General features: G+C 45.0%; 2 protein-coding genes and 1 pseudogene across 2 annotated transcripts; 2 read left to right on the top strand and 1 right to left on the bottom strand.

Moving 5' to 3' along the window:
- Positions 1-2,077: 2,077 nt before the first annotated feature.
- On the top strand, positions 2,078-4,912 carry LOC136501521 (proline-rich receptor-like protein kinase PERK15). The gene is made up of 8 exons (XM_066497050.1): positions 2,078-2,558; positions 2,674-3,132; positions 3,258-3,344; positions 3,433-3,503; positions 3,766-3,842; positions 3,965-4,112; positions 4,220-4,381; positions 4,469-4,912. The coding sequence occupies exons 1-8, from the start codon at positions 2,078-2,080 to the stop codon at positions 4,688-4,690; spliced, it is 1,707 nt and encodes a 568-aa protein (XP_066353147.1). The 3' UTR covers positions 4,691-4,912.
- Positions 4,913-5,560: 648 nt separating this feature from the next.
- LOC136501511 (tropinone reductase homolog At5g06060-like) lies at positions 5,561-8,814 on the top strand. Its single transcript, XM_066497040.1, has 5 exons — positions 5,561-5,740; positions 5,832-6,039; positions 7,888-8,104; positions 8,211-8,317; positions 8,566-8,814. The coding sequence occupies exons 1-5, from the start codon at positions 5,640-5,642 to the stop codon at positions 8,752-8,754; spliced, it is 822 nt and encodes a 273-aa protein (XP_066353137.1). The 5' UTR covers positions 5,561-5,639; the 3' UTR covers positions 8,755-8,814.
- Positions 8,815-11,674: 2,860 nt separating this feature from the next.
- On the bottom strand, positions 11,675-13,219 carry LOC136466936 (protein FAR1-RELATED SEQUENCE 5-like; annotated as a pseudogene).
- Between the last annotated feature and the right edge of the window lie 10,987 nt (positions 13,220-24,206).

Genomic DNA, 24,206 nt, shown 5'->3' with positions numbered 1-24,206 from the left:
ACGCGCGTCCAGTCAGTCCATATTCGGATAGTGGGTTTCGTACCCGTTGCCACTGCTGTGCGGTGTTGTCTTGTTGGTGCGGCGTGGCACAAGGATGGCACATAACCGGACCATGATGACTGTTGTTCCCTCGGTCCTTGTGAGATCAGTGCGGCGTGCCTACTCTTGTCAGAGCATGCATACTGAGCCACGCTCGATCTCTCCCCGTCCTACCCAGGGGTCGTGATGGGAGAGAGGTCGAGCGTCTTCCGTGTGGTTAAGGCAGGAGAAAGGGTTGCGGCCGACCCTGGCCTAGGCGTTGGTTTGGCATGCTCGTCCTAGCTGGACCTCGGTCGATCGGGCCATTGTTAATCCGATGAGTTGTGGGTCGCGTGGCCTGCCAACTAATCAGCGCCTTGAGACACCCTAGGGTCATAATCCCGACACATTATAACATATCAATATTTATTAACATGATAATTGAAAGTACTCTACTTTTGATATTGTTACACATAATTCTTTGATAAGAAAACCCAACATCATGAGCATCAAAGGAGGTTAGTGCAAATTAAAGATGACTATGACCTCCAATGTCTTTGAGATTCTTTGGTGTAAGTAGTGATTGTTAGGCTTAAACTTTAATATCCTCTTGTTGTTAACACTGTTGGCCACCTAGATCTCACTTAAAGGTCTACAACTAATCTTAAGTGCTGTTGTGCAGGTTTAAATGACTGTTTACAACATCATAATAGTAAAAACAGTACAAGCTACGAGCTAGAATTATTGTTTTATTAAGCACGAAAGTAGAGTTTTGAATAAAATGTATAGTAAGCACAAGGGTTTCAACTTAAGTTGAGGATAAAAGGTTGTCGCAACTAATAAGATCAAAATTTCAAAGTCAAAATCGAGATTCATGACATTATGAGACATGCAACAAAGAACCACTATAACTTAAGCTAATGTTTTAACTAATGTGCCACATGAAGAGGAAGAAAAACTATTGGTATATATGGAAAAACCTATAGAATAATTGATTTATCACAACTAGATAATGATTACATAGTAGTTATAAGCGTGTTGTGTCAAAAATGAATAGAGAGAGAGAGAGAGAGAGAGAGAGAGAGAGTATGTGCAAAGATAAATAATTTTTATAGTTGTATGTATTTAACATGAACTTCTAATGCTTGTATCTCTTTTATGAGGACTTTTAGGATTTAATTTTTACTTAATGTCAGAATTAACATGAGTGCCTATGTTGTGTAGCCACTAGCCAGTAATAATAATAGTATTAGTTAGGTGGTGTTTGGTTCATTCCTCACCTCCTAAATCTAGTCTCATTTAGTCACTTTTACTCAAATACTATGACTAAATGAGATTAAAAAGTGTATTAGCCAACTAGTCACCCAAGTGTTGCTAAATGGAACTAAAGTCCACCTTCTAGTCAGGTTGCCTCACATTTTAGTCATTTTGGATCAAACATCCAAACTAAAAGGGATTAAAAGGCCTCTTATAGTATATTTTAGTCTACCAAACCATATAGGGGTGACTAAATTTTATAAGCTGATTTAGGTGACTAAACTTTAGGAGATGTGAACCAAACACGTCTTAAGATGGGTTCTTACTAAAGGTGGTAGACTGCATATTTGCATCCAGCTCGATTCTACATACTGTTGGCAGGACTGGTTGACCGTGCCATCAACTGCTTTATGATAGTCCATCCCCTGGATTTGACCCCACTGACACTAGAAAACTCTATCTCTGAATTTGACATGATCCGATGCTTGAGTGTTCATTCCAGCCGGCACTTACGCGTATAACAGGTCTGATAGTGATAGGCATAGAGATGGTTCCAATGGAAAAGCACGCTGTCATGACCTCCCAACTCCCATGCTGAGCTGATTGTTTTCGCTTTCCTGTGCGCTCAAAGCACTCTGTTCTACGGAAACAGCAGCATCCGGCGCCGCAAGGTTAAGAACGGTGTGCCAAGGCAGCCGCGTCCGGCCCTAGAAGCAGATTCAATCAATAAGCATTGGCTTATAAATCTTGCGTTCCCGCTAGATGAGTTGCATAGTTCTATACTGTCCGTGCAGAAGCCGTGATGTGGGCGCGTTTCTGGTTTTCGGTGCCGGCCAAGAGGCCGCCGCCGCCGCCACCGTTTACACCTCCGCCTCCTCCTCCGGCGCCGCCTAAGTACGGCCCTCTTCCTGAGCCATCGTCCGTCGCGTCGCTGTACGACCTCGCTGGTAATTTCCTCGACCGCGCCAAGACAGTGCTGGACACCACAGGCGGACAGGCGGGTCTCGATGCCATCTCCTCCACGTCGGGCGCACGCCGTGCCGCGGCAGAGTTGACGGCCCCAGCCTCAGACGCGGCCCCCGCGGCCACAAAAAGTGACTCGTGGACCTTGAGTTCGCGCGCCGTGCACTGGATCATCGTGGGGGCCGTGGTGGCCGCGGTGCTTCTGGTTTTGTGCATGGTGGCCTGCTTCGTCCGGCGGAGAAGAAGACGGCGCCGGCGCCGGCCGGTGGTATTGGCACCACCTCAGCTGCCACTGCCAGCACCGATGGTTTACCACAAAGGTACGTAGAACAAGGTTCTCAGGTATAGAAGCATCAGATGTGCTGTGCATGTCCTTGTCGGACACAGTCGCTAACAGCTCGCTACTTGCGTGCGTGCGTACGCGTGGTGGTTCAGATGGCCCGACATGGCCAGTACTTCAGCAAGCGCCGTCTGAGCACTACTTCGCGCAGCAGCAGCGCCCCACACCTCCCCAGACGAGCGGCACGTTCTCGGACGCGGGATCCGAGAACCGCCTGCACTCCGTGGACATCGTCACCGAGCTGCCGACCGGAGGCTCGCACTCGTACGAGCAGCTCGCCGCCGCGACGGACGGGTTCGCCCCCGGCAACATCATCGGGCAGGGCGGCTTCGGGTGCGTGTACAGGGGGAGGCTCGACGGCGCCGAGGTGGCGGTCAAGAAGCTCAAGATGGAGAGCCGGCAGGGAGACCGCGAGTTCCGGGCCGAGGTCGAGATCATCAGCCGCGTGCACCACCGGAACCTTGTCACGCTGATCGGGTACTGTATCTACTCCGACGAAAGGTTGCTGGTCTACGAGTTTGTCCCCAATAAGACATTAGACTCCCATTTGCACGGTAAGTTACTGCAGGTTCTTGTTCCACGGTCCTGCATGTTTGCATGTTAGATGAATGTTCTTGGATTTGCTTTAACAGATAACCGACTTCATTTCGTGTTAAGATTGACATTGGACATTACATAGGGCACAATGGTCCACCGCTTGACTGGCATCAAAGATGGAAAATAGCTGTGGGGTCAGCAAGGGGCTTGGCCTATCTTCATGACGACTGTTAGTCAATACTTCTGCACATTTGTTGTTCTCTTCAGTTTCGTATCTAGAAGAGCGTACTGAACTCTGACGAGCTACTTATTGCCAGGTTATCCTAAAATCATACATCGTGATGTCAAGGCTTCCAACATTCTTCTTGATCATAATTTTGAGCCCAAGGTATCATTTTGACCAATATGGCGAAAAAATTGCAGTACACGCCAAAACAGCAGGTGTACTGAGTTCTGTGTGTTTTCTAAACCGAGTGCACAGCATTTCAAGTGTGACCTTTGGTGTAACCTAATGCTGCACTTGAACAAAATTATGGTTTTGGTTGAACTTTAGGAGTACGCTAGCTGTTAAGTTCACCAAGCACAGTTGATCTTCAACAATGTTCAGTAGCATAAACCTTTGTTTATTAGTGTGTCCTAATTCTTTGCAGGTTGCAGATTTTGGGTTAGCAAAGTATCAACCAGGAGATCACACTCATGTTTCCACAAGAATAATGGGAACTTTTGGGTCAGTCCTTTCATAGCCATTCTACAGCACCATCATTCAACATTTTCTCTCTCTTTGTTTGCAACATAAACTTCTTCAGCGGATGAGCGTCTAACCACCGTCTCTTCACTTGTTTTCTGCAGGTACATAGCTCCAGAGTTCTTATCTAGTGGAAAACTAACTGACAAAGCTGATGTCTTCTCCTTTGGCGTTGTTCTCCTGGAGCTGATTACTGGAAGGCTGCCGGTTCAGTCATCTCAGTCCTACATGGATGACACATTAGTTGGTTGGGTTAGTCCATCAGAAACAACTTCCTGAATTTACAACTGCTGCTGTTATCAGATGGTTCTTTAGGTAAAAGCCTGAAAGCTCATTCTTATATGCGGTTGCTTCTGCAGGCTAGGCCCTTGATTCAGCAGGTTGCAGAGGATGGCAGCCTTCAAACCCTTGTCGATCCACGACTTGGAAGTGATTACGATCCATCCATAATGATGCGGATGGTCGAGTGCGCTGCGGCTGCTGTGCGCCAATCAGCGCTGCAGCGTCCATCCATGGTTCAGGTTCGTTCTCTGACCACTCGCCGCTGCTGAGTTCCAATTCCAACGCTTGTGGTTTGCTTCAGAAATTTGACATGATGTGCTCCGCAGATCCTTAAATACCTGCAAGGGGAAACACGAGCAGATGATCTGAGTGGCGTTTTCAAAATTACAACAGTAGAGGAGTCTTACAGCTCCATCATGGAATCCGGTGAATCCGTTGGACCGAGGCCAAGAAGAACGCAGCGGAGTCAGGGGAACACTAGCAACGACTACAACAGCGAACAGGCTCCGGGAGACAAACCAAACTGGAGCACTGGCAGCGTGTGGTGAAGTCTGAAGTGAAGATATTCTTTCCCGGATGAATGATGATGTAAAAATAGGAAGACAAATGTTCAACTTAGAGGAGTTCAACCTGTTTAGAACCCCGTTACATGGAAATTAAAGGTGGCTTCACGAATTCATCTATTCTGGGCTTTTGTCCAACAAATAGTGGACTTTCAACTAGGGATAATAAACTTGCAGAATCACAGAATATAATCATTTTTTCTTTCACTAACCTATAAAACCGTGCTATGCACCAGGAGTTCATGGACAAATTTAGGAGTACATACGAATTAATATGTTTTTCTCTTTGTTAACATATTTTTTAATATTTATGCAGATGTGGCAAGGTTATCAATTATATTGTTCTGTATGTTTTTTCATCTACACTCAATAGTATTTTTCTTTTTGCATGGCACATCCGTGTTACTTCAATATGCATTTAATTAAATTTTAGCTGAAACTATGATGGCTCAGTTCTAATTTAAATTCATGTTTGGATCTTTCAATAGTATTCTATGTTGGCGGAATCTTTCAATATGATTTTCGGAATCTTTCGGTGCTTTCCCTTCTAAGTCAAAACCTTCAGATCCTGGATCTAGAACTAGCGCTGCAAATCCACGGTGACCCTTAGATGAAAGTATGAAACTACACAAAATGAAACTATGCGAAGGACTAGCCTAAATAGACCGTTCGTCTGCTACTGGGCCTTGGTTGTCAGTGGGTGCGTCGGTGACCGAGTGGCCCTTTTGCCAGTGCGAGTATATTAAAAAAAGAGTAAAGCAAATTTGCCAAAAAAATAAAAAAATTTCTATGCTTGCTTTCCACTGTATTTTTTTAATCCAAAATGTTGCTGTTTCTTATCCGCGCATGTCCCCCATCAATCAGTACCACAATCCTTGTCACCGGCTGAGCACGGAGAGGCAAGAGAGACCAGACTGGGAGCAACAACTGCGAGATGGCCGCGGCGGAGACCTCGGGCACGGCGATAGGGTCCTCGGGGAGATGGGCACTCCACGGAAAGACAGCCCTCGTCACCGGCGGCACCCGCGGCATCGGGTACGGCTTCCCTCAAACCCCTATCTAGTTTCTTCCGGCACTTGCAAACCCGCTACGGAGATTCAATCGAGCTCGCGTTCGTGTCGTGTAGGCGTGCGGTAGTGGAGGAGCTGGCGGCACTGGGGGCGGCTGTGCACACATGCTCCCGGAAGGCGGAGGAGCTCGGCGAGCGCATCAAGGAGTGGGAGGCCAGGGGATTCCGCGTTACCGGCTCCGTCTGCGACCTCTCCGAGAGGGACCAGCGGGAGCGGCTGCTCCGCGAGGTCGGCGACCGCTTCGGCGGCAAGCTCAACATCCTCGTGAGTCAAAAAGATCACTTGCTCCCGTCCTTTTGTTCCTCTCTGTTTAGTCCGATATCTAATGTGGATTTATAGCGTGTATAGAACTTTGACTACACAAGAAAGTATGTTTCACAATTCGGCAATTAGCAACGGTTAGGACCTAGGAATGGAAATGCTGAGTTTAGGAGGGCCGAGTTCCTGGTAGGATTAGGGTTGGGAGTTCATGTTTTCGGTTCCAGTCTCGTTTTGGCAAAGAGGTCGCAAGTCACAATGAATGGTTGAGATGGTATCCATCTGACTGTAAAGATAAAGAGCATTAATGTTGCCCCTCGCTCAGTGTGGTGACAAAAGTGGAACTTAGACCACCAATTTCTCATTCCTCATCCCACCTCAATTCCTATTGACTTCAAAGCCTAAATCCCTAATTCACATTCATTCGCACCAATTTCATCTAGCTAAACAACATCTAACCAAACAAGTTGTTTGTATTTATCACATACCTACATGGTAATGATACTAGTGATTCCTTCATAAGAATTATTTAAGACAAAGATGTACTGTATAATGGAGACTGTCTACGCTGAAAACAAGTACTAAAAAGAGCACAGAGACAGTATTTATCAATGACATGAACAGCAATAGGGTCTTGCAGTTTGTACACACCAAATTTGGAGTTGAGTCAAGTGAATTGTAGGAAGTCATTAGTCTTGACCATTGGCTCCCTTTTCTTTTCATTTTTATCTTTTGAAGATAACCTTTGGGTCCCTGCACCTATAAACTTTTTCAAGCGAATAGATGCACTGATGCAGGTCCAAACCTGATTTGATGGACTATTAATGCTGTCCTATAACTTTTATCCTATTCAAGTTAAACAACACTAACCATGTGCCTACAAATAAGATTTATAGGATTTCTTTTTTAGAACTGTCTATGTCAAAAACAAGTACTAGCATGGAGGTTCCTGCTTGTGCACACCAACTTTGGAGCATTGAAATGAACTGTGTTACAGGAAGCTGTTAGTCTTGACCCTTGGCTCCCTTATCTATTGAAAAGAACAAAATTCTTGGTTCCTTGCATTCTTATACTTTTTTAAGTGAATGGATGCAGCCATGCAGGTCCAATCCCATTTAATGAGTTGTTAGCGTGTCCTGTAACTTTTATTTTTCTTGAACACGCAGGAGCTGCATGCCTGCATACCATTTCATTATCATTAGATAAATGTCCTGTAAATTTGAACCTATTCAAGTTAAGCAACATTGACCATGCACCTACAAGATGTTTAGGATTCTTTTTCCTTGAAAAGAGGTATTGTCTCTATTCGCATCTAGAATCGGCTGCATTCAAATAATAGGAAAACAGTTTTTTATAACATGATCGAATTGCCATTTAGATTATTGAAAAGTGCCATGTTATCTCTAGTTGCTGATTAAATTATGTTTTGAAATAGATAAGTTTCTTAAATGCCCTTTACAAGTTTAGACACCCAACCCAAATGATACTAACTTTGAAATTTTGGGACAGGCAGTTCTTTTCAATTTAATCTTTACATCTTGGCAATGCAGTATTATGCCAAGACATGAAATGATTGGTTTACTTCTTTATCAATACAAAAGGATATCAAACTCCATGAAGAAATTCCCAGTGGAGATGTTCTGTTTTGTGTTCATGTGCAGAACATTGTTGAATTCATGATCAGAGATTGATAAGGTTGGAAGTTCTTAATGGTGGCAGGAACTGTGTTGACTGATGGCAAAATGTGTCTACATTTTTATCTACAAGTTATTTGTAAACCCTACGAATCGCTTATTTACAGTCTGAATCTGTTTCATGTTGATTTATCCTGGCTTTCGTCATTTGATCTTTTAGGTAAACAATGTAGGAACAAACATAAGGAAACCAACTACTGAATTTACTGCAGAGGAATACTCATTTGTGATGGCTACTAATCTTGAATCTGCATATCACTTGTGCCAAATTGCACATCCTCTTTTGAAATTATCTGGGTCAGGCAGCATTATATTCATATCTTCTGTTGCTGGAGCGGTGGCCGTCTTTAGTGGAACTATATATGCTATGACTAAAGGTAACAGTTGTACCCAATACTAAACAACCTTCTATCTCTTGGCAATATATGAATACAAGGTGTTCTTGACATGTGGCATGTATAACCAGCTAAAATTCTTGTTTAGGTGCCATTAACCAGCTAACCAAGAACTTAGCATGTGAATGGGCAAAGGACAACATAAGAGCCAACTCTGTTGCTCCTTGGTACATCACCACTTCACTTACGGAAAGAGTAAGAATCTTCTATTGTTTCATATTAACAAATTAAGTTTGTATCACACTCCATTCCAAAATATAAGTCATAGCTTTTCTAGATACATACCTTTTGCTACGCACATGAATACACATTATATCTAGATACATAGTAAAAACTATTTTCTAGAAAAGCCAAAATGACTTACAATCTGAAATGGAGGGAGCATTTCCTAAATTGAAACCCTAAACCGTCCTTTCCTCTTATTACTGCTTTCTTTTGTGCAGCTTTTGGCAAATAAGGATTTCGAGGAACAAGTTGTGAGTCGGACTCCGCTTGGACGTGTTGGAGAACCTGAAGAAATATCGGCACTAGTTGCTTTTCTTTGCATGCCGGGTTCCACGTATATTACCGGCCAGACGATTGCTGTTGATGGAGGTATGACTGTGAACGGGTTTTACCCAACCAAACCCTAGGCGGAAACTAGCATGTTTCTTTGTGGTGAGGAAACTGCAATAACGAGTGTTCTTGGAAGTTGGGGGGGGGGGGGGGGGGGGGGGGGGGGGGGGGGGGGGGCGGGGAGGGCTAATAAAATGTAAGGTGAGCTTATGTTGGATATTGTTCATTACATCTTTACATAATTCTGTCAGAGCGATGTGAAGAACGTTGTGTTTAGATCACCAGTGTTCTGCAATGACGCCAGCTTGTTTTGACAGTTTAATTTCATCCGCAATTTTTTTTTTCTACCAATGCTGCAGGAAGTGTTACGCTCCACCTGGTCGAACTGTAGTCGACCTCTGACCAAGCGATGCGCGTGCCAATTTTCTCATGGGCCAAATTCGTTTGTGGGCTGTTATGTTTTCCGTCCGCTTATCCGATTTTCTCATGGGCTGGAGTAGACATTACATAGAAACCACATTTTTAAATGTCTTATCTTATTCCCCTCAAAAAAAAAAAGTCTTCTCTTATATCATCTACCAATCACGTTGCGCCTTTTAGTTACACATCACTGCTATATAGTACATATTAGAAGATTATTCTTGGTTGTGTTCCGTTATCCATCCACGATCGTGGTCAAATGTACATTCTACCGGAGCCAGGTGCAGAATGTTTTGGTTTACATATGATTAGTGCTGGTACTCTGCAAATCTGCGAAGACGCCATCCTGTCCTGCGAGTTAATTTCATCTCCAGCCGTCGTTCAGCCTTTAGTGTCACCGCTTTCGTATCCTCCGAGCATCGGTTGAGCGGGTGGCCTGAGTTAAAATGCTTTCTGTATGAGCTGTCCGGAGTCCGGAGCCCTTGAGAACAACGGCAGGTGAGGAACCTGAACGCAGCGGCGAACGCTTGGCACCCTAACGCTGCTCGTGCCTGGTACAGCTGGTGCTGAACAGAAGCTTGGCAAAATCGTGCCGCCCGAGTCCGACGACACAGCATGAACGGCGAGATGCTGCGGTTACCCCCACGCCCCACTGTCCGTCCGCCCCGATCGCATCCGGGAAAGCGAAATGGCACAAATTGACGCACAAGCTCGTCAAAAAGCATTTCTCCAGTTTTGTGCGAGAGAGAAGTAACGAGGGCGAGAAAATCTTGCGCGCGAATCCGAGGACCCAGCAGCGCGATCTCCGTGACAGCGAGGTCCCGTCCCGGGCCGCCGGACACGTCGCGCGGCACCCCGGCCCCCGGCCCCCGGCCCGCGAGTCCGCGACACCTCCCTCCGTGCGATCGCCGCGCGGATCCCGAGTCCCAAGACGCGAGATTAGGGCGGGGACGCGATGCGTTATTGCGTTGCGTGGTGTCGCCGTCGTGCCGGCTTTACGTGGCGAGCGGCCGCGCGTCGGGCACCCGCAGGCCGCAGCCCGCCCGGAACCAGCTCCTCTAACTTGGGTGGACTACGTCCTGGGACGTACTTGCGCTCGGTGCCATTCTTTTCTGATCGAGCGGCAGGAAGCAAACAGCCAATCCAGCGGCAGGAAATAAGTGGAAGACACAGACGCATCGGTCCATGTGAACGATGTGGCACAAATAGCATCGAGAAGCACTCGTATTTGAGAAAAGAAACTTAAGAAAAAACAGAGGCGCTTCAGATCTCGTGGCTCGCCGCCCACGCGCTCGAAGAAGATGGCCGTCGGCTGATTGTTCCGGCTTGCCACCTCCTTCAGCCAGGTGAGCAGGCCCCTGAGACAGCGCCCTCTACCGACGTCGCTGGCTCCCTCGACATCATTCCTATTCCTTGGCCCCCCGCGAGAGAGACGTGCTTCAAGATGGCCGTCCGCCGATTGCTGCTGGTCGCCGTCTCCCTCGACGCAGTTGTGCTGGCGCAGGTGAGCAGCCCCTGTGAAAGCGAGGGGCAACGGAGGAAGAGTGGCAACTACTGCCAAGCCTACGACACCATGGAATGAGGAAGCACCACACACTGTACTGGAGGAAGGCAACAGCGGTAGGTTCAGAAGACAAGATTCAGAGTAGTAGTAGACAGTTGAATGAATTGGAGATGTAAAATGACGTGAATTGAGATTATAGCTCTGTATTGGTTGTGATGATGGAATGTTTGTCAATTTGAGTGCCTGAACCTTGTCATTTTGAAACTTGAGTGCTGTTTTGATAATTGTGTCGATTTGAAAACTCTGAATGCAAAAGAGTTTCAGATTTGTGCCCACTGTCAATTCAGGTAGTGCAAATATATATAACTAGAGTTTTTCTTGCTTCAATAATGCTTGTAGAATGGCAACAGAAAGCTGAACATATATGGCAGGTCACTTATATGTGGCAAATATATGATTGTCAATTCCGCTAGTGCAAATATATATATAACTAAAGTTTTTCAGAGTAGCACTTAACTAATATGTGGCAAAAGGAAGCTGTATATCCATCTTCATGCCCCCAAATGACTAATATATGGCAGGTCACTTATATGCTGCAAACAAAAACTGAACATATATACATCTTCATGCCCCCAACTGACTGATATATGGCATACAGTCCTGCATGCCCTCAAATATTACTACCTCTTTGTAACAGTAATATTTCACCAAAATCTAGTTAGAAGGACAAATTATATAAATTAGTGTTTTTAAAAAGATTATCATCTCTAGATTTGAAAATTAACTTATATGAGCATATTACCGTCAACGTTTGAGTGAAGCTAACTTGTGCTTGTGTTCCACCTTGTGCTTGGGCTTGTGCACCACCTGAATTAGAGGGTTCAGGAAACAATGAGACCAATGCAACTTGTCCTTCTGCTTGTGCATCAGCTGAAATTGAGGCTTGAGGAAATAATGGACAGATTGCACCACCACTACTTGCCTCTTGTGCATGTGCAACATCATTCTTAGTCTCTTCTCCAAACTATAATGTAGCTTTGTTTTGTCTCTTTTTTCTGGCCTTGTGCTTCTTATCAAACCAAGTTCTCTTTCGTTTTGAACTTTTTGTTTGGATGTTTTTTTTTCTTTAGACTAGCATTGATCAATAAATCTTTTGGTGGACTAGCATTTGTGGAAACTGCACATAGATCCTCAAAAGTGCTTGTACTGGCATTGATTTTTTCTCCAATTTGCTTACCAAGGATATCAAGTGTGTTGTCCACTAACGTGGTACATTTAGGAAAGTTGGCTGCTTGCTGTGCCAAATTAAGAAATTTACGGGACATATATCTGAAGCGAAGTACAACATCTATCTTTAGATTTTCTATTATGTTTCTCCCTTGGTTGTCCTGTATAGTTTCAGTACGCGCTTCCCGTGTCCAACGCTTTAACACATATTGTGGTGGTAGTGACTTTATATTCATCAAATCAAGAACCTTAAGTGCATGACCACAAAATATCCCGATTCTGTCAAATTGCTTGCAGCTGCATAAAAACGACTGCTTCAAAGGATCACCGACAACTTTATACTCCTCATATATACAATCTCCTACTAGATATGCATTATTTTCATTCAATGCCTTGGTGCAAGCTGCCAAGGATCTTTCGTATTCACCTTGAAAAGCTTCAAATATAATAGGTGTATACAACTTGCTAGCCTGCAACAACATAGGCGGTGGTCTCCTCATACCTAGTTTAGGTAACTTTTTCCTTGAATCAAATTCTGAATTAAGTTCATTGTTCCTTTTTCCTTGCACCACCCTTTAAAATGCTTAAAGAACCGGATGATATCAAAATCAGATTTGAAATGGATTTTCAAGTCACTGTTCAAACTCTCACTCAATTGTGTACTTCTCATTCCTAATGTGAAGACATCCTTCGTATAACATTCAGCCCATTTTTCTTTCAACTTGTATATACTATCCAACCAAGTTTGCTTGTTCACCTTTTGCCTCACAAGGTCAAATTTTTGTTCAAATTCTGTCATGTCTTCATACTCAAACATGCAGGCATTAAAATCTGATAGAATACTTAAGCGTTCATTCTTCTCCAATTCCTTTTCTGTTTTCTTCTTTTGTTTTTTCTTCCCCTTTTCCTTCTCTTCATCCTTATCTTTGGTAGATGTTTGATAGCATTTTGCATGATGTGGAAGGTGCATAATCCATGCCAAGCTTCGAAGAACACTTCTGCAACTGTCTTTCCCATTGCTGCATCCTGATCTGTGTAGAAAGTTTTAGGTTGTTGTCCATTATGAGCTTTTAGAAAGATCTCAAAAAGCCACTTGAACGATTCAAATGTCTCATCATACATGAGAGCAGCACTAAAAACTATAGTTTCTCTAAAGTGATTGAATCCAACAAATACACCAAAAGGTCTACTCTCCTTGTTTGTTCCAAAAGTAGTGTCAAAACTAACGACATCACCAAAATGTGCATAATCTATTATCATTTTAGCATCAGCCCAGAATATGTTGCTATTTGTTCTTCACAGTCCATTTGCAATGTATACTGGAACGATGAATTCTGAGCAATCTTGTCTCGAAAATACTTAAGCATACTACCTGCTTGTCCATATGCCATCTCTCTTTGGTGCTTGGTCCGCAAATAATTCTTGTGATCACGAAGAGTGTAGCTAAGATTAAGTGGACCACCAACTTGGTGAGTAGCCAACTCATGGGCAGCTTTTGGCCCAATTCTTGCATCATCTGCTGTTTCGATTTCAAAAGCTTGTAAATCTGAAATTTTCCTTTATGACACCATTAAGTGTAAGGTTTCTGGTAGGTGTAATGCATGATTATGTTCCATTCTCTCTATCCATTTTCATTCTCTCTATCCATTTTCAGATTCATGTGGACTTGGCAAGCTTAGACACTTTCAGATTTCCATTCTCTCTATCCATTTTCAGATTCATGTGGACTTGGCAATCGGTCCTAGTTTCGGCTCGAGGGCATTTTGTTAGATGATCTCTTTTATCCGGCAATCGATGACCCTCATTTGCACAAACAAATTTGCATGATGTAATCTTGCCATCAGATAGTCTTTTGTTTGTATACCTTCTCCTGACATCAAAACCTTGTTGTCCACCATAGCTAAGCCAAAATGCCCAAGCTTCATTCGAACTTCCAAATTCCATGCCAACGTGAGGTACCAAATCAGGTGGCATGTCTGTAGCACAAAAACAATAACATGAGTACGGGACTTATGCAATTGCAGAGAAAAAAACTTTTACTAATTCCAGATCTCGTGCCAAACAGAGTAAGCAAAGAGTAGCTATAGTTGTACATGGGATTGAAATAACAAAATCCATTCCATGCCAAATAACAAGTAATATAGAATACAGAGAGGTGTGTTACACTGTACTCACTTGTTCAGATCACGATTCACTTTGTTAGCTTCTTTTCTAGTGGCCTCTTCATCCATCTCCATGGAACAGCAGAGCAACTCGTCCTCCAGCTTTTGAAAATCGGCCTCTCAGGCGATGCAATAATCTGACAATCACTCCGGCACCTCCGTCTGTGCAGTCCTTTCGCAGATCGCGCTCTGGCACCTCCGTCTCTCTCACATATCGCGCTCTTTTTTTCGGCCGAGCGGCCGTCTACGCAGTCCGCTAATCCGCCCGTGCTTTTTTATTCGGCTCGCACCCTTTTTTTTTCTCGTCGCTTGTGCTGCTGGACTGGGCCACAGTAGGCTTATGAACCATCGTCTGGTAGAACAGTTTGCTTCCTGCCGGTCGGTGTCGTGGTCCCAAAGCAAGAAAGGGAAGCCAGCCAGCGAGCCCTGTGTGCCAGCTGTCAGTTGTGCGCGGACGCTGACAGATGGAACGAGTTGCGTCATGAACATTTCTACTTTGCTTGGCGCCTTGCACGACCCAAAAAGATGAAAAAGAAAAGAGAGTACTCTCTGTGATTGCTCGCGTGATTCCATAGACGGATCTGAAGATATCTTTGCCGTATTGGTGCTATGAGAGAGCCATGTCTCAATAGGTGAAATGCTCCTTTCAAAAAAGAAGAAGGTGAAATGCTGAGGCTCGTGGCGTTCAGAACAGCAAAATGTCGAGGTTCTACGACCAATGCAAGTATGCAACCTGTTTTTCGTTCTGTCTGCCGATGATTTCTATCTTGACCCATCGTTATCGAAGGGTTTTACTTTAAGGTAATGGGACTCTTATTAGTCATATTCGTCAACTTTTCAGCCCAATCAAACGGGTGATTGATGAGGATCCGCTGAGTGCACGAAACCGCAACCCGTTCGGCTGCTCCACGTTTGGCTGAAGTCGGCTGGACTGCTACTACTGCTATAGGAAACCGAAATCAGCCAGCTCGGCAGACCCACAAGCGGAGGACCACACCCGCGCGCGCCCTCCCTCATTCCATTCCCCATCGCGCTGCGCCTAGGGTTTCTGCACCACTCTCGCCCCGTCTTCTCCTCGCGACACCAGCCGTGGTGGCCGTCAGCGGAGCATCCCCGCCCCACGCCGCCGACGGATCCAACACCGGCATCCCCCCTCGCTCAATATCATCCCCATCGCGCGCGCCTAGGGTTTGGGGTCGCTCTGGCCCCGTCTTCTTGTCCCGACGCCAGCCGCCGCAACCGCCAACAGCACACCCCCACCCCACTCCGCCGCCGGATCCTACGGCGTCATCCTTCCCTTGCTGAACATCATTCCCCATCGCTGTCGCCCCTTCTCCTCGTCGCCACGCCGCCAGCCGCCGTATCCAGCTTCGCAGTACCGCCCCACTCCGCCACCGGATCCGAGCCCGCCTTCTTCCCCCTGTCCGGTTCTAACCGCCTCGTGGGCAGATCCGGGTGGTCTCCGTCGGCGCCAACGGCTCCGCCTTGCAGCTCGTCGTCATCGCCTTCATCCTCCACGGATCCCCTCTCAGCGGTTTGTTCAAGTTTTAAACGCCTCCTGTGCAACGGTGTCCACACTGGCACAGTCGTCCTCTTCGTCGTGCTCGCCACCTGAAGCCAGGCATTACTACCGGCGTTCCAAACGCGCGAAGTTGCTTGAAAAGGCAAGTGTACTCTAGTTTATTCCTTACTTATCTTGCATGTATGTTTCATTCATCATGCCCATTTATTTACTGTATCCCCACAATCCTCTTGCCTGTATGTTTCGTGCACATAGGTAGTATATCTTAAGTCAAAACTCTTTATGTAAACCAGTGGGTTTTCGTGCATCATGCCCATTTCTTTACTGCAGTACCACATACATCTAGCGTAAGTACAGCACCATAGTAACTACAACTGGGTACAAATGTCGGGGAATCATGGACAGACGTCCAGCGAGCGAGCCCATTGCGGCTATGAGGAGACAAAAATTCTCCTGGACCTTTGCATTGCTGAGAAGAACAAAATGAACTTCAACCAGTGGGGCTTAACTAAACTGGGATGGAGAAATGTGTACCGCGGATTCGCCTCACAAACTGGCCTTCAGTTGGCCAATAAGAAGCTGCACAACAAGCTATCGGCCATGCGTCGACACTACTTCGCCTGGCGCGACTGTATCACCCATACAGACCTCGGACGTGACCCCCAAATTGGAGGTGTCACAGCTGATCCCAACTTGTTCCAAGAAGAGGAAGAAGTAACTCCTTTCATCTATTCTTTGGATCTACTCGTGTAATGACATGTACTGTTCGAATAACTATCTTGTTCACCTGCAGGACCATACTGAGGAAGGTGTGGATCCCGGGGCTCCACCAGAGTTCCTTGACGAACTGACCACTCTGTACGGGCACCAACCCAGAGATAGGGGCACAATGCTCAGTGCCGGTGGGCACCGTGTGCAGCTATGTCACAGGACCTCGTAGCTGGATCCAGTGTTGGCCAGTCGTCCAAAAGGCGCACCAGGGACCACGTGGTGGACAGCCCCCAGAAAAAGAAGAGTGCCAGCTTGGTGGACTGCGTGAGAGACATCTCAGACACCGTGAAAGAGATGGCATCGGGTGGTCAACAACTCAGCCGGGAGGAAAAGGAGATGGACCAAGTGCGTCAGATTTTAGAACAAGATGGTTTTCCAGAGGGGACCGAGGAGTTCCTGAGAGCCACATACCTATGCAGGAAGAAACTCAACCGTAGGACGTTCCTAACCATGAAAACACGTGAAGGCCGACTGACTTGGATCACCTTTAAATGGGAAAACAAGTAGACAAATGGAACTACGGCAATGCTGATGTTTAGGCATCCTTCGTTTAATTTCTTTGCATGAGTGTTCAATTGTTTCAATTGATGTGTGTTTGCTTGTTCGAATTCGTTTCATGTACCGTGAGCGTTTGGTATGAACTCTTTGTTCTTTGTGTACTGCATCATAATAAACTTGTGCCCGGTTTCCTTATTTTATGTTATTTATTTAGTCATATTTGCGTAAAAAGGCAACAACAGAGGATCGTTCATTTGTTCATTCTCAAGGGTCATGCTATTTTCTTGACCTGTATTTTTTTCTTGATCTATTCCATATTTATCATCATTCATATTCCTCCATGTAAGCTTGCCATTATTGTACTTGACAACAGGTGAACAAGCCTGAGAAGGTTGGCAAGACTACATTTGACTATCCAGTGAGTTGGAAGGCTGCCAGGTATTGAACTGTAAATCTCTAATCAAGTCTTGCTTTCGATTAATTTGTCATCTGTTCTTTGTCTTGGGACAGATTGGGCAAGTGGAATACATGCACATCAGTTTTCAGATGAGGAAGCTAAAAAGATTTCCAGTTTTCTTGAAAGGGCTTATATACGGTTAAATTCTTGGTTTCAGTGGTTCAACAGTACACAATCAGGTGAGCTTTCTTTTCCCACTTTCATTTTCTGTACTCATATTGACTAGTGTGGGAGTTTAATGTTGTTGCCATGATTATTTCCTGAAACACACAAACACGATAAACCTAAGCTGTTATATGGTGTACTGAGATGATAGTTGAAAGCCTAACAAGAGGCACTAGTTCATTCACTACCCAATTTTGAAATTCTATGCACTACCCAATTCTGAGTGGTAAATGTTTCTCCTGGTAGTAATTGTAAGATCTTAATAACATTATAAGAGGCATTATGTACTCTGCATTGATTTTTCAAGACTGACCCTTTATGATGTCAGGCTTTTCCATTTGTCCAGTTTGCTAATTTTTCTTTTTTCAAGACTGACCCTTTATGATGTCAGGCTTTTCCATTGAACTGGTGTCTGTTCGTTTCCTTTCCATTGTTGTAATGTGGCCTGTATCACGAACTATGTGAGCTGTGTTGTCATGAATTCAAATAAAACTGTGTGCTGTCATGTAAATGTGTTCCTCAAATAAACTGGGTGTCAATACCATTTGTAGCATGTGTTTACAATTTCCTTCTTTGCTTGTAAATGCTGCAGTGAGAACAAGAACTTGACAGGACCTGCACGATATGCTAGTGTGAACACCCATCTTGGCATTGGTGAGACTTATATTTATAGTATTAGTTGAAGTTCTTTGTTTCCCAGTCAAACATAAAGGTGGGTTTCTCACTGATGTCTTCCATTTTAGGTCTTGCTGGTGCCACAGCAGATGTCCATTGTTATGACATGTCATCGAACAAGTGGAGCAGGTAGAATATTCCATAAATGATTTTGACATTTTTCAACATTTAGTACTTGGTGCCTTGATGTAGTTAAGTTTGTTGGTAGCATGGTGATTATATTGGCAGTATGCAGAAATCTTCAAATATATCTAACTACAACGATGGCACAGGTAATTAGTATTCTCAACCTGAGTTTATAATTGCATATAATTATTTTTCATATTGCTGCTAAAGTTTCCGCACATATTCAGAGTGGTGGTTCAAGGACCTGGTCCAGGTCCACGATACGGTCATGTGATGGCCTTGGTTGGACAGAGATTTTTGTTGACTATTGCTGGAAATGACAGTAATGCAAAACCTATCTTCGACATCTATAATTTTTTAAATTACGTTTCCCTTCACTATGGCACAGCCTGAATGGTTCCAAACTTCTGATACTGGAACCGTTTTCATGTCTTTAGGGAAGTGGCCTCTGGTGGATGTATGGGCCCTTCATACTGCAGCTAAGCCATATGAATGGAGGAAACTTGAACCAGAAGGTGAAGGACCACCTCCATGCATGTAAGTATGCCAATAGGGATATGAACTACTTTTTTCTTGTGATTTGTGAAGTATATTAAATTGAGCTAAGCCTAAGATTAATTTATTAGTCACTGATTTGAAACTTCAAAATATTTCCATGACAATAAATTAAACCGCATTGACTATCTCATGCCATATTGCAGTATAAGTTTTCTATGAGACTAGTTATTTTGTATGGCATAGTAGTAGCTCGCTGTGGCAGTGTAGTCCCACCATGCTACTAATCAGTTTCTTGTGATCTTATCTCATGAGTTTACATTCTTTCTTTAAAAAAAACGCAAAATGTTTTGTTCGGTATTGTTCTGTAATTCTCCTGTGGGGTGCTGTTGTTCAGGTATGCCATTGCAAGTGCACGTTCTGATGGACTTCTCTCACTTTGTGGTGGGAGGGATGCAAATAGCGAGGTAAGTAATTGATACCACTGAACCTCTTCGAGAGAGAAAAGTGTTAATGGATTATTAATTAGTGTCACTGCTCTGAAAGTAATACCTGCCAAGCCTTTGTTCCTTTAGCATTTATATAGTCGTGCCATCCAAGAAAGGTTCCATGCATGCTTTTGTGAGAAAAATGGTGCAGTTCCCATGGAAATCGCATATTAATGTATAGTACATCTAAAATCTGAAGCTGGAATTTTTTATGCAACAGTATGTACAGAAGACTTTAGATACATCACAATGAAACTGAACAAAGTTGTGCTTTGTCCATCTGAATCAGGAGGAGATTAACTCAACCACGTTTGGCACATAGTTATTCACTAGTAATCCATCTGACAAATAGCCACTACATGTCAGTGTTGCATTCATCCAATGAGAAGTTCCAAGTTTCTGCAGCCGATTTTTGGGATGGCATTCTTTCCTTGGATGAGGTAATATAATTATAGAAACATGTTATCCTTTTCCTCTTTCATTGAACCTTCAGCAAGCAGATCTTCCTTTTACTGATTGCAGGCTGGTAAACCGCTGGTCAACGTTGGGTATTTTCCAAGTTACTCTGGCCATGTTTAGATTGCAAAAAATTTCAACCCGATGAATAGTAGCACTTTCGTCTTATTTGGTAAATATTGTCCAATCGTGGACCAACTGAGCTCAAAAGATTCATCTCGTGATTTCCAACTAAACTGTGCAATTAGTTATTTTTTTACCTACATTTAATGCTCCATGCAAGCGGCTAAAAATTGATGTGATGGAGAGAGAGTGAAAAAACTTGGAATTTGGAGGTGATCTAAACAAGGCCTCTGTTCTAAAACGTGCTATGCTGAGCTATGGGTATCTATTTGATACTCCAGGCACTAAGGCTTCAACCTCTGGAAGCACTGCTGCAGGTTGGTTCCATACAAGTTTTTTCTTCCTTCCCTAATTAGCTACTATGCAATGCACTCCATTTCGGAATTGTTACCCTCAAGATGGTGAAGATTCTGAAATATTCAGCTCATTTAAAAAAAATATTGTGCAGTTGCTTGCATATTTCCAATTAAGGTTATTGCAATTCATTACCGGGTAGCTCTGATAACGGTCCGCCTCATAACATCATTGCTTGGTTAAGAGTTGTATCTGCTGGCCGCAAAATCAGGTATGACAACTAACACATTGGATATTCTTATCAAGTATTTCAGCCTGCATGCTTACCCAAGCCTAAATTGGGGTAGATACCTCTGTGGCGTCCGATGTATGGCCTTGCAGCCTCACTTTGATTGGTGCAGCAAAGGAAGATGGCACAAAGGATTCTACAGTGCGATCAGAGCACTGTGATTTATGTTGGAAATGAATGGCATGAGTTATTTGTTGTGTCTGTAATCAACTTGATGTAAAATGAATTTTCCATGACTTGTAAATTGACTGGAGTGGTTACCGGTGGCTTTTTTGAGTTCAAATGCCTAGAACACCATCCCGTTGGCGCCTTTTTTTTTAATTCAAACGCAGCACTGTAGCTGGCCGGCTGCTGGCCATTCGGCTGGCTGATTCCAGCTGATTTGGGCACTGTAACGGCTGATTCCGGTTCCTGTAGCAGTAGGAGCAGCCCAGCCGACATCAGCCAAATGTGGAGCAGCCGAACTTGGTGCCGATCCCACAGATCTTAGCGCAGAAAAGTTGGCAACACGAGTGATGGCCACAGATTGAAACCCCATACCTTACCATAGAGACAGGACAAGGCAACCTAGAATATCTCTCAATACCGTCCATTACTCTACAGGGCTCCCTGCCTCGTGTCAGCCAGTAATCAAGTCGCCGTGTCAGCTAGGTGGTGCTCATTTCAACCTTGGCAAGTAAACAATGCATACAAGAAGCGTGAAGACTGAGAGCCGTGTGTAAGCTTGCATCGCGGCCAATCACACACGAGCAAAATATCTCGCCGACGATGCGGACCACATTGTCTTTTCGAGAACATGCGAAACGGACCAGATGGCTGGCTGGCGTTGCAACTTGCAAAGCTGCTCCAGGCCCATTTGCACGAGGCGCCGAACCATTGAACCTGCGAGGCCCGACGCAACCTAACTCTCTCTGACGTGCTGGCGTGCTGCTGCGTCCGGCGAGAGGCCGAGAGCTCTCCAAACAACCAAGGTCCGGAATCAAGCCTTCAGCTAATCGGCTAGCTAGCGTACAGAAACGTGGCTCGTGTCAGTGCGTATGGAGAGCCGGACCTGCACACGCAGTGTGGAGCGAAAGTACAGATCGCGCACCATCCTACGAGTATCCTTTACAGTGCAGACGTGCAGTGTACTTGCCCACCCACAGTTCGGTTCAGAGGACTGTGCGGGATTCGGTTCATCCACAAAGATCGAGCGCTGGACCGCTGTTTCTCGCAGACGGGTTGCCGTGTCCGCATGGTACCCACAGCTGTCGTTCAGGTTGAAAAACGGACGAAAATGAGCGGAAAAACCTGTTTTCGTTTCTACGTTTGGGATTGGGATCGGAAAGGCTGAGATCGGGTGTGGGAGCAGAAAAATACGGGTGTTGGGAAACGGACAAATATGTACGGAAACGGACGGAAACCGGGAAATTAAGCCGGAATGACGATCACATATAATATCATAATTCATATCACATATTTAATCGCATATCAATATGTTGCACAGTACGCCACCAGTACTGCAAGTGACAACCAGTCAAACACCATCGCAATGCAGTGCACTACTACCACTGCTGGAAAAGACAATATGCCACGGCTGATTGACTACTGCCAGCATGCCACTGCTAACACCAACAGCACTAGACCACCAGGCACTAGTGCAGCGCACCACACCACCACGGCTAGCAATCATAAAGTATTATCAAGAATTCAAGAGCACCTTAACCAGATAATCAGCCAACCACAAAATATTAGAAATGATCGAGCAATATTTAATAAGTTCACAAAACACAGCATGCAACTTGAGTCTATTTATGTGCTACTGACTCTGACATCTCAACAAGTGACTAAGTGAGACTACGAGAGACATACCTGCTGCTGTTGAAATGGATCCGGATCCACTGGTGCTGCCTTTGATAGAAGATGGCGGTGGTGGCGCCGATAGAAACATGGTGCCCAGCCCCAAGTATTTCTCGGGCGGCATGGAGGTGGACCCGAGACGTCCAACTCCAGCGCGTCCAGGACACGAGTCACGTGACATCAGGATGAGGCAACGGGGCCGCAGGGACTGGAGTGCGGCGGGGGCCGCTGAAAGGTCGAGATGGCGGACTAGAGGAGGGTGAATAGTCCTTTCTAAATTTAATCGGGCCGGCTAACCAAAATAAATGTTGAATTAAAACAATCAGTCTAGCCAAGACTACACCCCTCTATTGAAATTCGCAAACACCTTATAAAGATCATAATTAGGCAACAAAGATACCAGGCTAGCTAGAGCTCACCTATCCAATTCTAGGAGCAAGGTCACACAAACCTATGCCACTAATATTTTGCATACCAGGGAGCTCCTACACAATTCTAGTAAGCAAAAGCACAAAGCTCCTAAGCTCACTAGAGTGCTCAATAAAAAGACAACCAATGCCGAATTAGAGAGTGCAAATACTTAGCTACATAAACTAAGCGATTTGACTAACAAGGTTATACAAACCAAATTAGCCACGCAAGGGAGCTACTTCTATGCTACAAAAGCAAGAAGGTAACTAGTGAGCTACATAAGCAAACTAATTACAAGAGCAACTACACAAACACAAAGTATATAAAAATAATTACAAGCTTGTGTAAGGAAATTGCAAACCAATGGAAAGAATAATGTTGACACGGTGATTTTTCTAGCGAGGTTCACGTGTTTACCAACACGCTACATCCCTGTTAAGACAAGCTCCAAGGTGCTACCGGTCCTCTTGCTACTAGTGACCCGCAAGTCACACTCTCCCACGTTGAGTGCTTACCACAAACTCTAGCACTTGACCCAGCCGGACCACTTGTCGTCCTTCGCGTCTCGCTCTACTAGAGTTGCTCTTCGTGGCTCCCGCGGGGCGAGCACAATGCCCCTCACAAAGCTCTTCCCTGGAGCACCGCAAAAGCTTCTTGCGGACTTCGACGGAGACCACCACCAAGCCGTCTAGGAGGTGGCAACCTCTAAGAGTAACAAGCACCACCGACTTGCAACTCGATCACCTAGTGCCACTTGATGCAACCCCACAATGCAATTACACTAGAATCGCTCACTCGCTCAATCAGATGAACACTATCAAGCTAGAGTGAGTTAGAGGGCTCCCAAGCACCACCACATAAGCTACCAAGGTTCTAGTGTGCTCAGCTCTACTAAGTTATCGGCCAAAGGTCAACCAACACTTCTATTTATAGCACTATGGGCTAAAATAGCCGTTACCCCTTCACTAGGCATTTTTCGGGACAACCGAACGCGCAGGTCGTGTGCACCGGACGCGTCCGATAGCTGCGTCCTATCACTGCTTGACCGCCACATGTCCCATTCAAACAAAGTAGCCGTTGCCGCCCAACAGCCCTCTCTAACACGCTCTGACGTGACGCATCGGACGCACTGCAGCGAAGTGATCGGACGTAGGAGGAGCAGCGTCCGATCGAGTCCAAAGAGCTCCTAGAGCCGCTCAACTACGACTGGACGCGTCCGGTGTGGCCTACCAGACATAAGAGGGGCAGCGTCCGATCGAGTCCAGAGAGCTCTGAAAGGTCCTTATTTGATTTTGGTAATTGTGTGATAACCTAGGTGGACTAATTGTGTTTATGTGAGATACACAGGTGATTAGTCCACAGGTACATGTGTGTGAGCAACATATGCCATGAAGGTGAAAATGGCTTGAAGATGTTGCGAAGCTCACACATGTGATGATGAAGGAGCTTAAATGCACATGAGACATGACATTGAGTCATGTAATCAAGGTGGAGAAGATCAAGACAAGACTTGGCTTAATGGACCGGTTGCAAGCGTGAAGGGCAAGTCGAAGGCTTTAGAGTGATGGACCACGTGGCGGTGAAGCTTGAGCAAGACTTGACGCCGA

This window comes from Miscanthus floridulus, chromosome 1 (genome assembly GCF_019320115.1).
Source record: "Miscanthus floridulus cultivar M001 chromosome 1, ASM1932011v1, whole genome shotgun sequence".
NCBI classification, from domain to species: domain Eukaryota; kingdom Viridiplantae; phylum Streptophyta; class Magnoliopsida; order Poales; family Poaceae; genus Miscanthus; species Miscanthus floridulus.
This window is presented reverse-complemented; position numbering and strand designations above follow the sequence as displayed.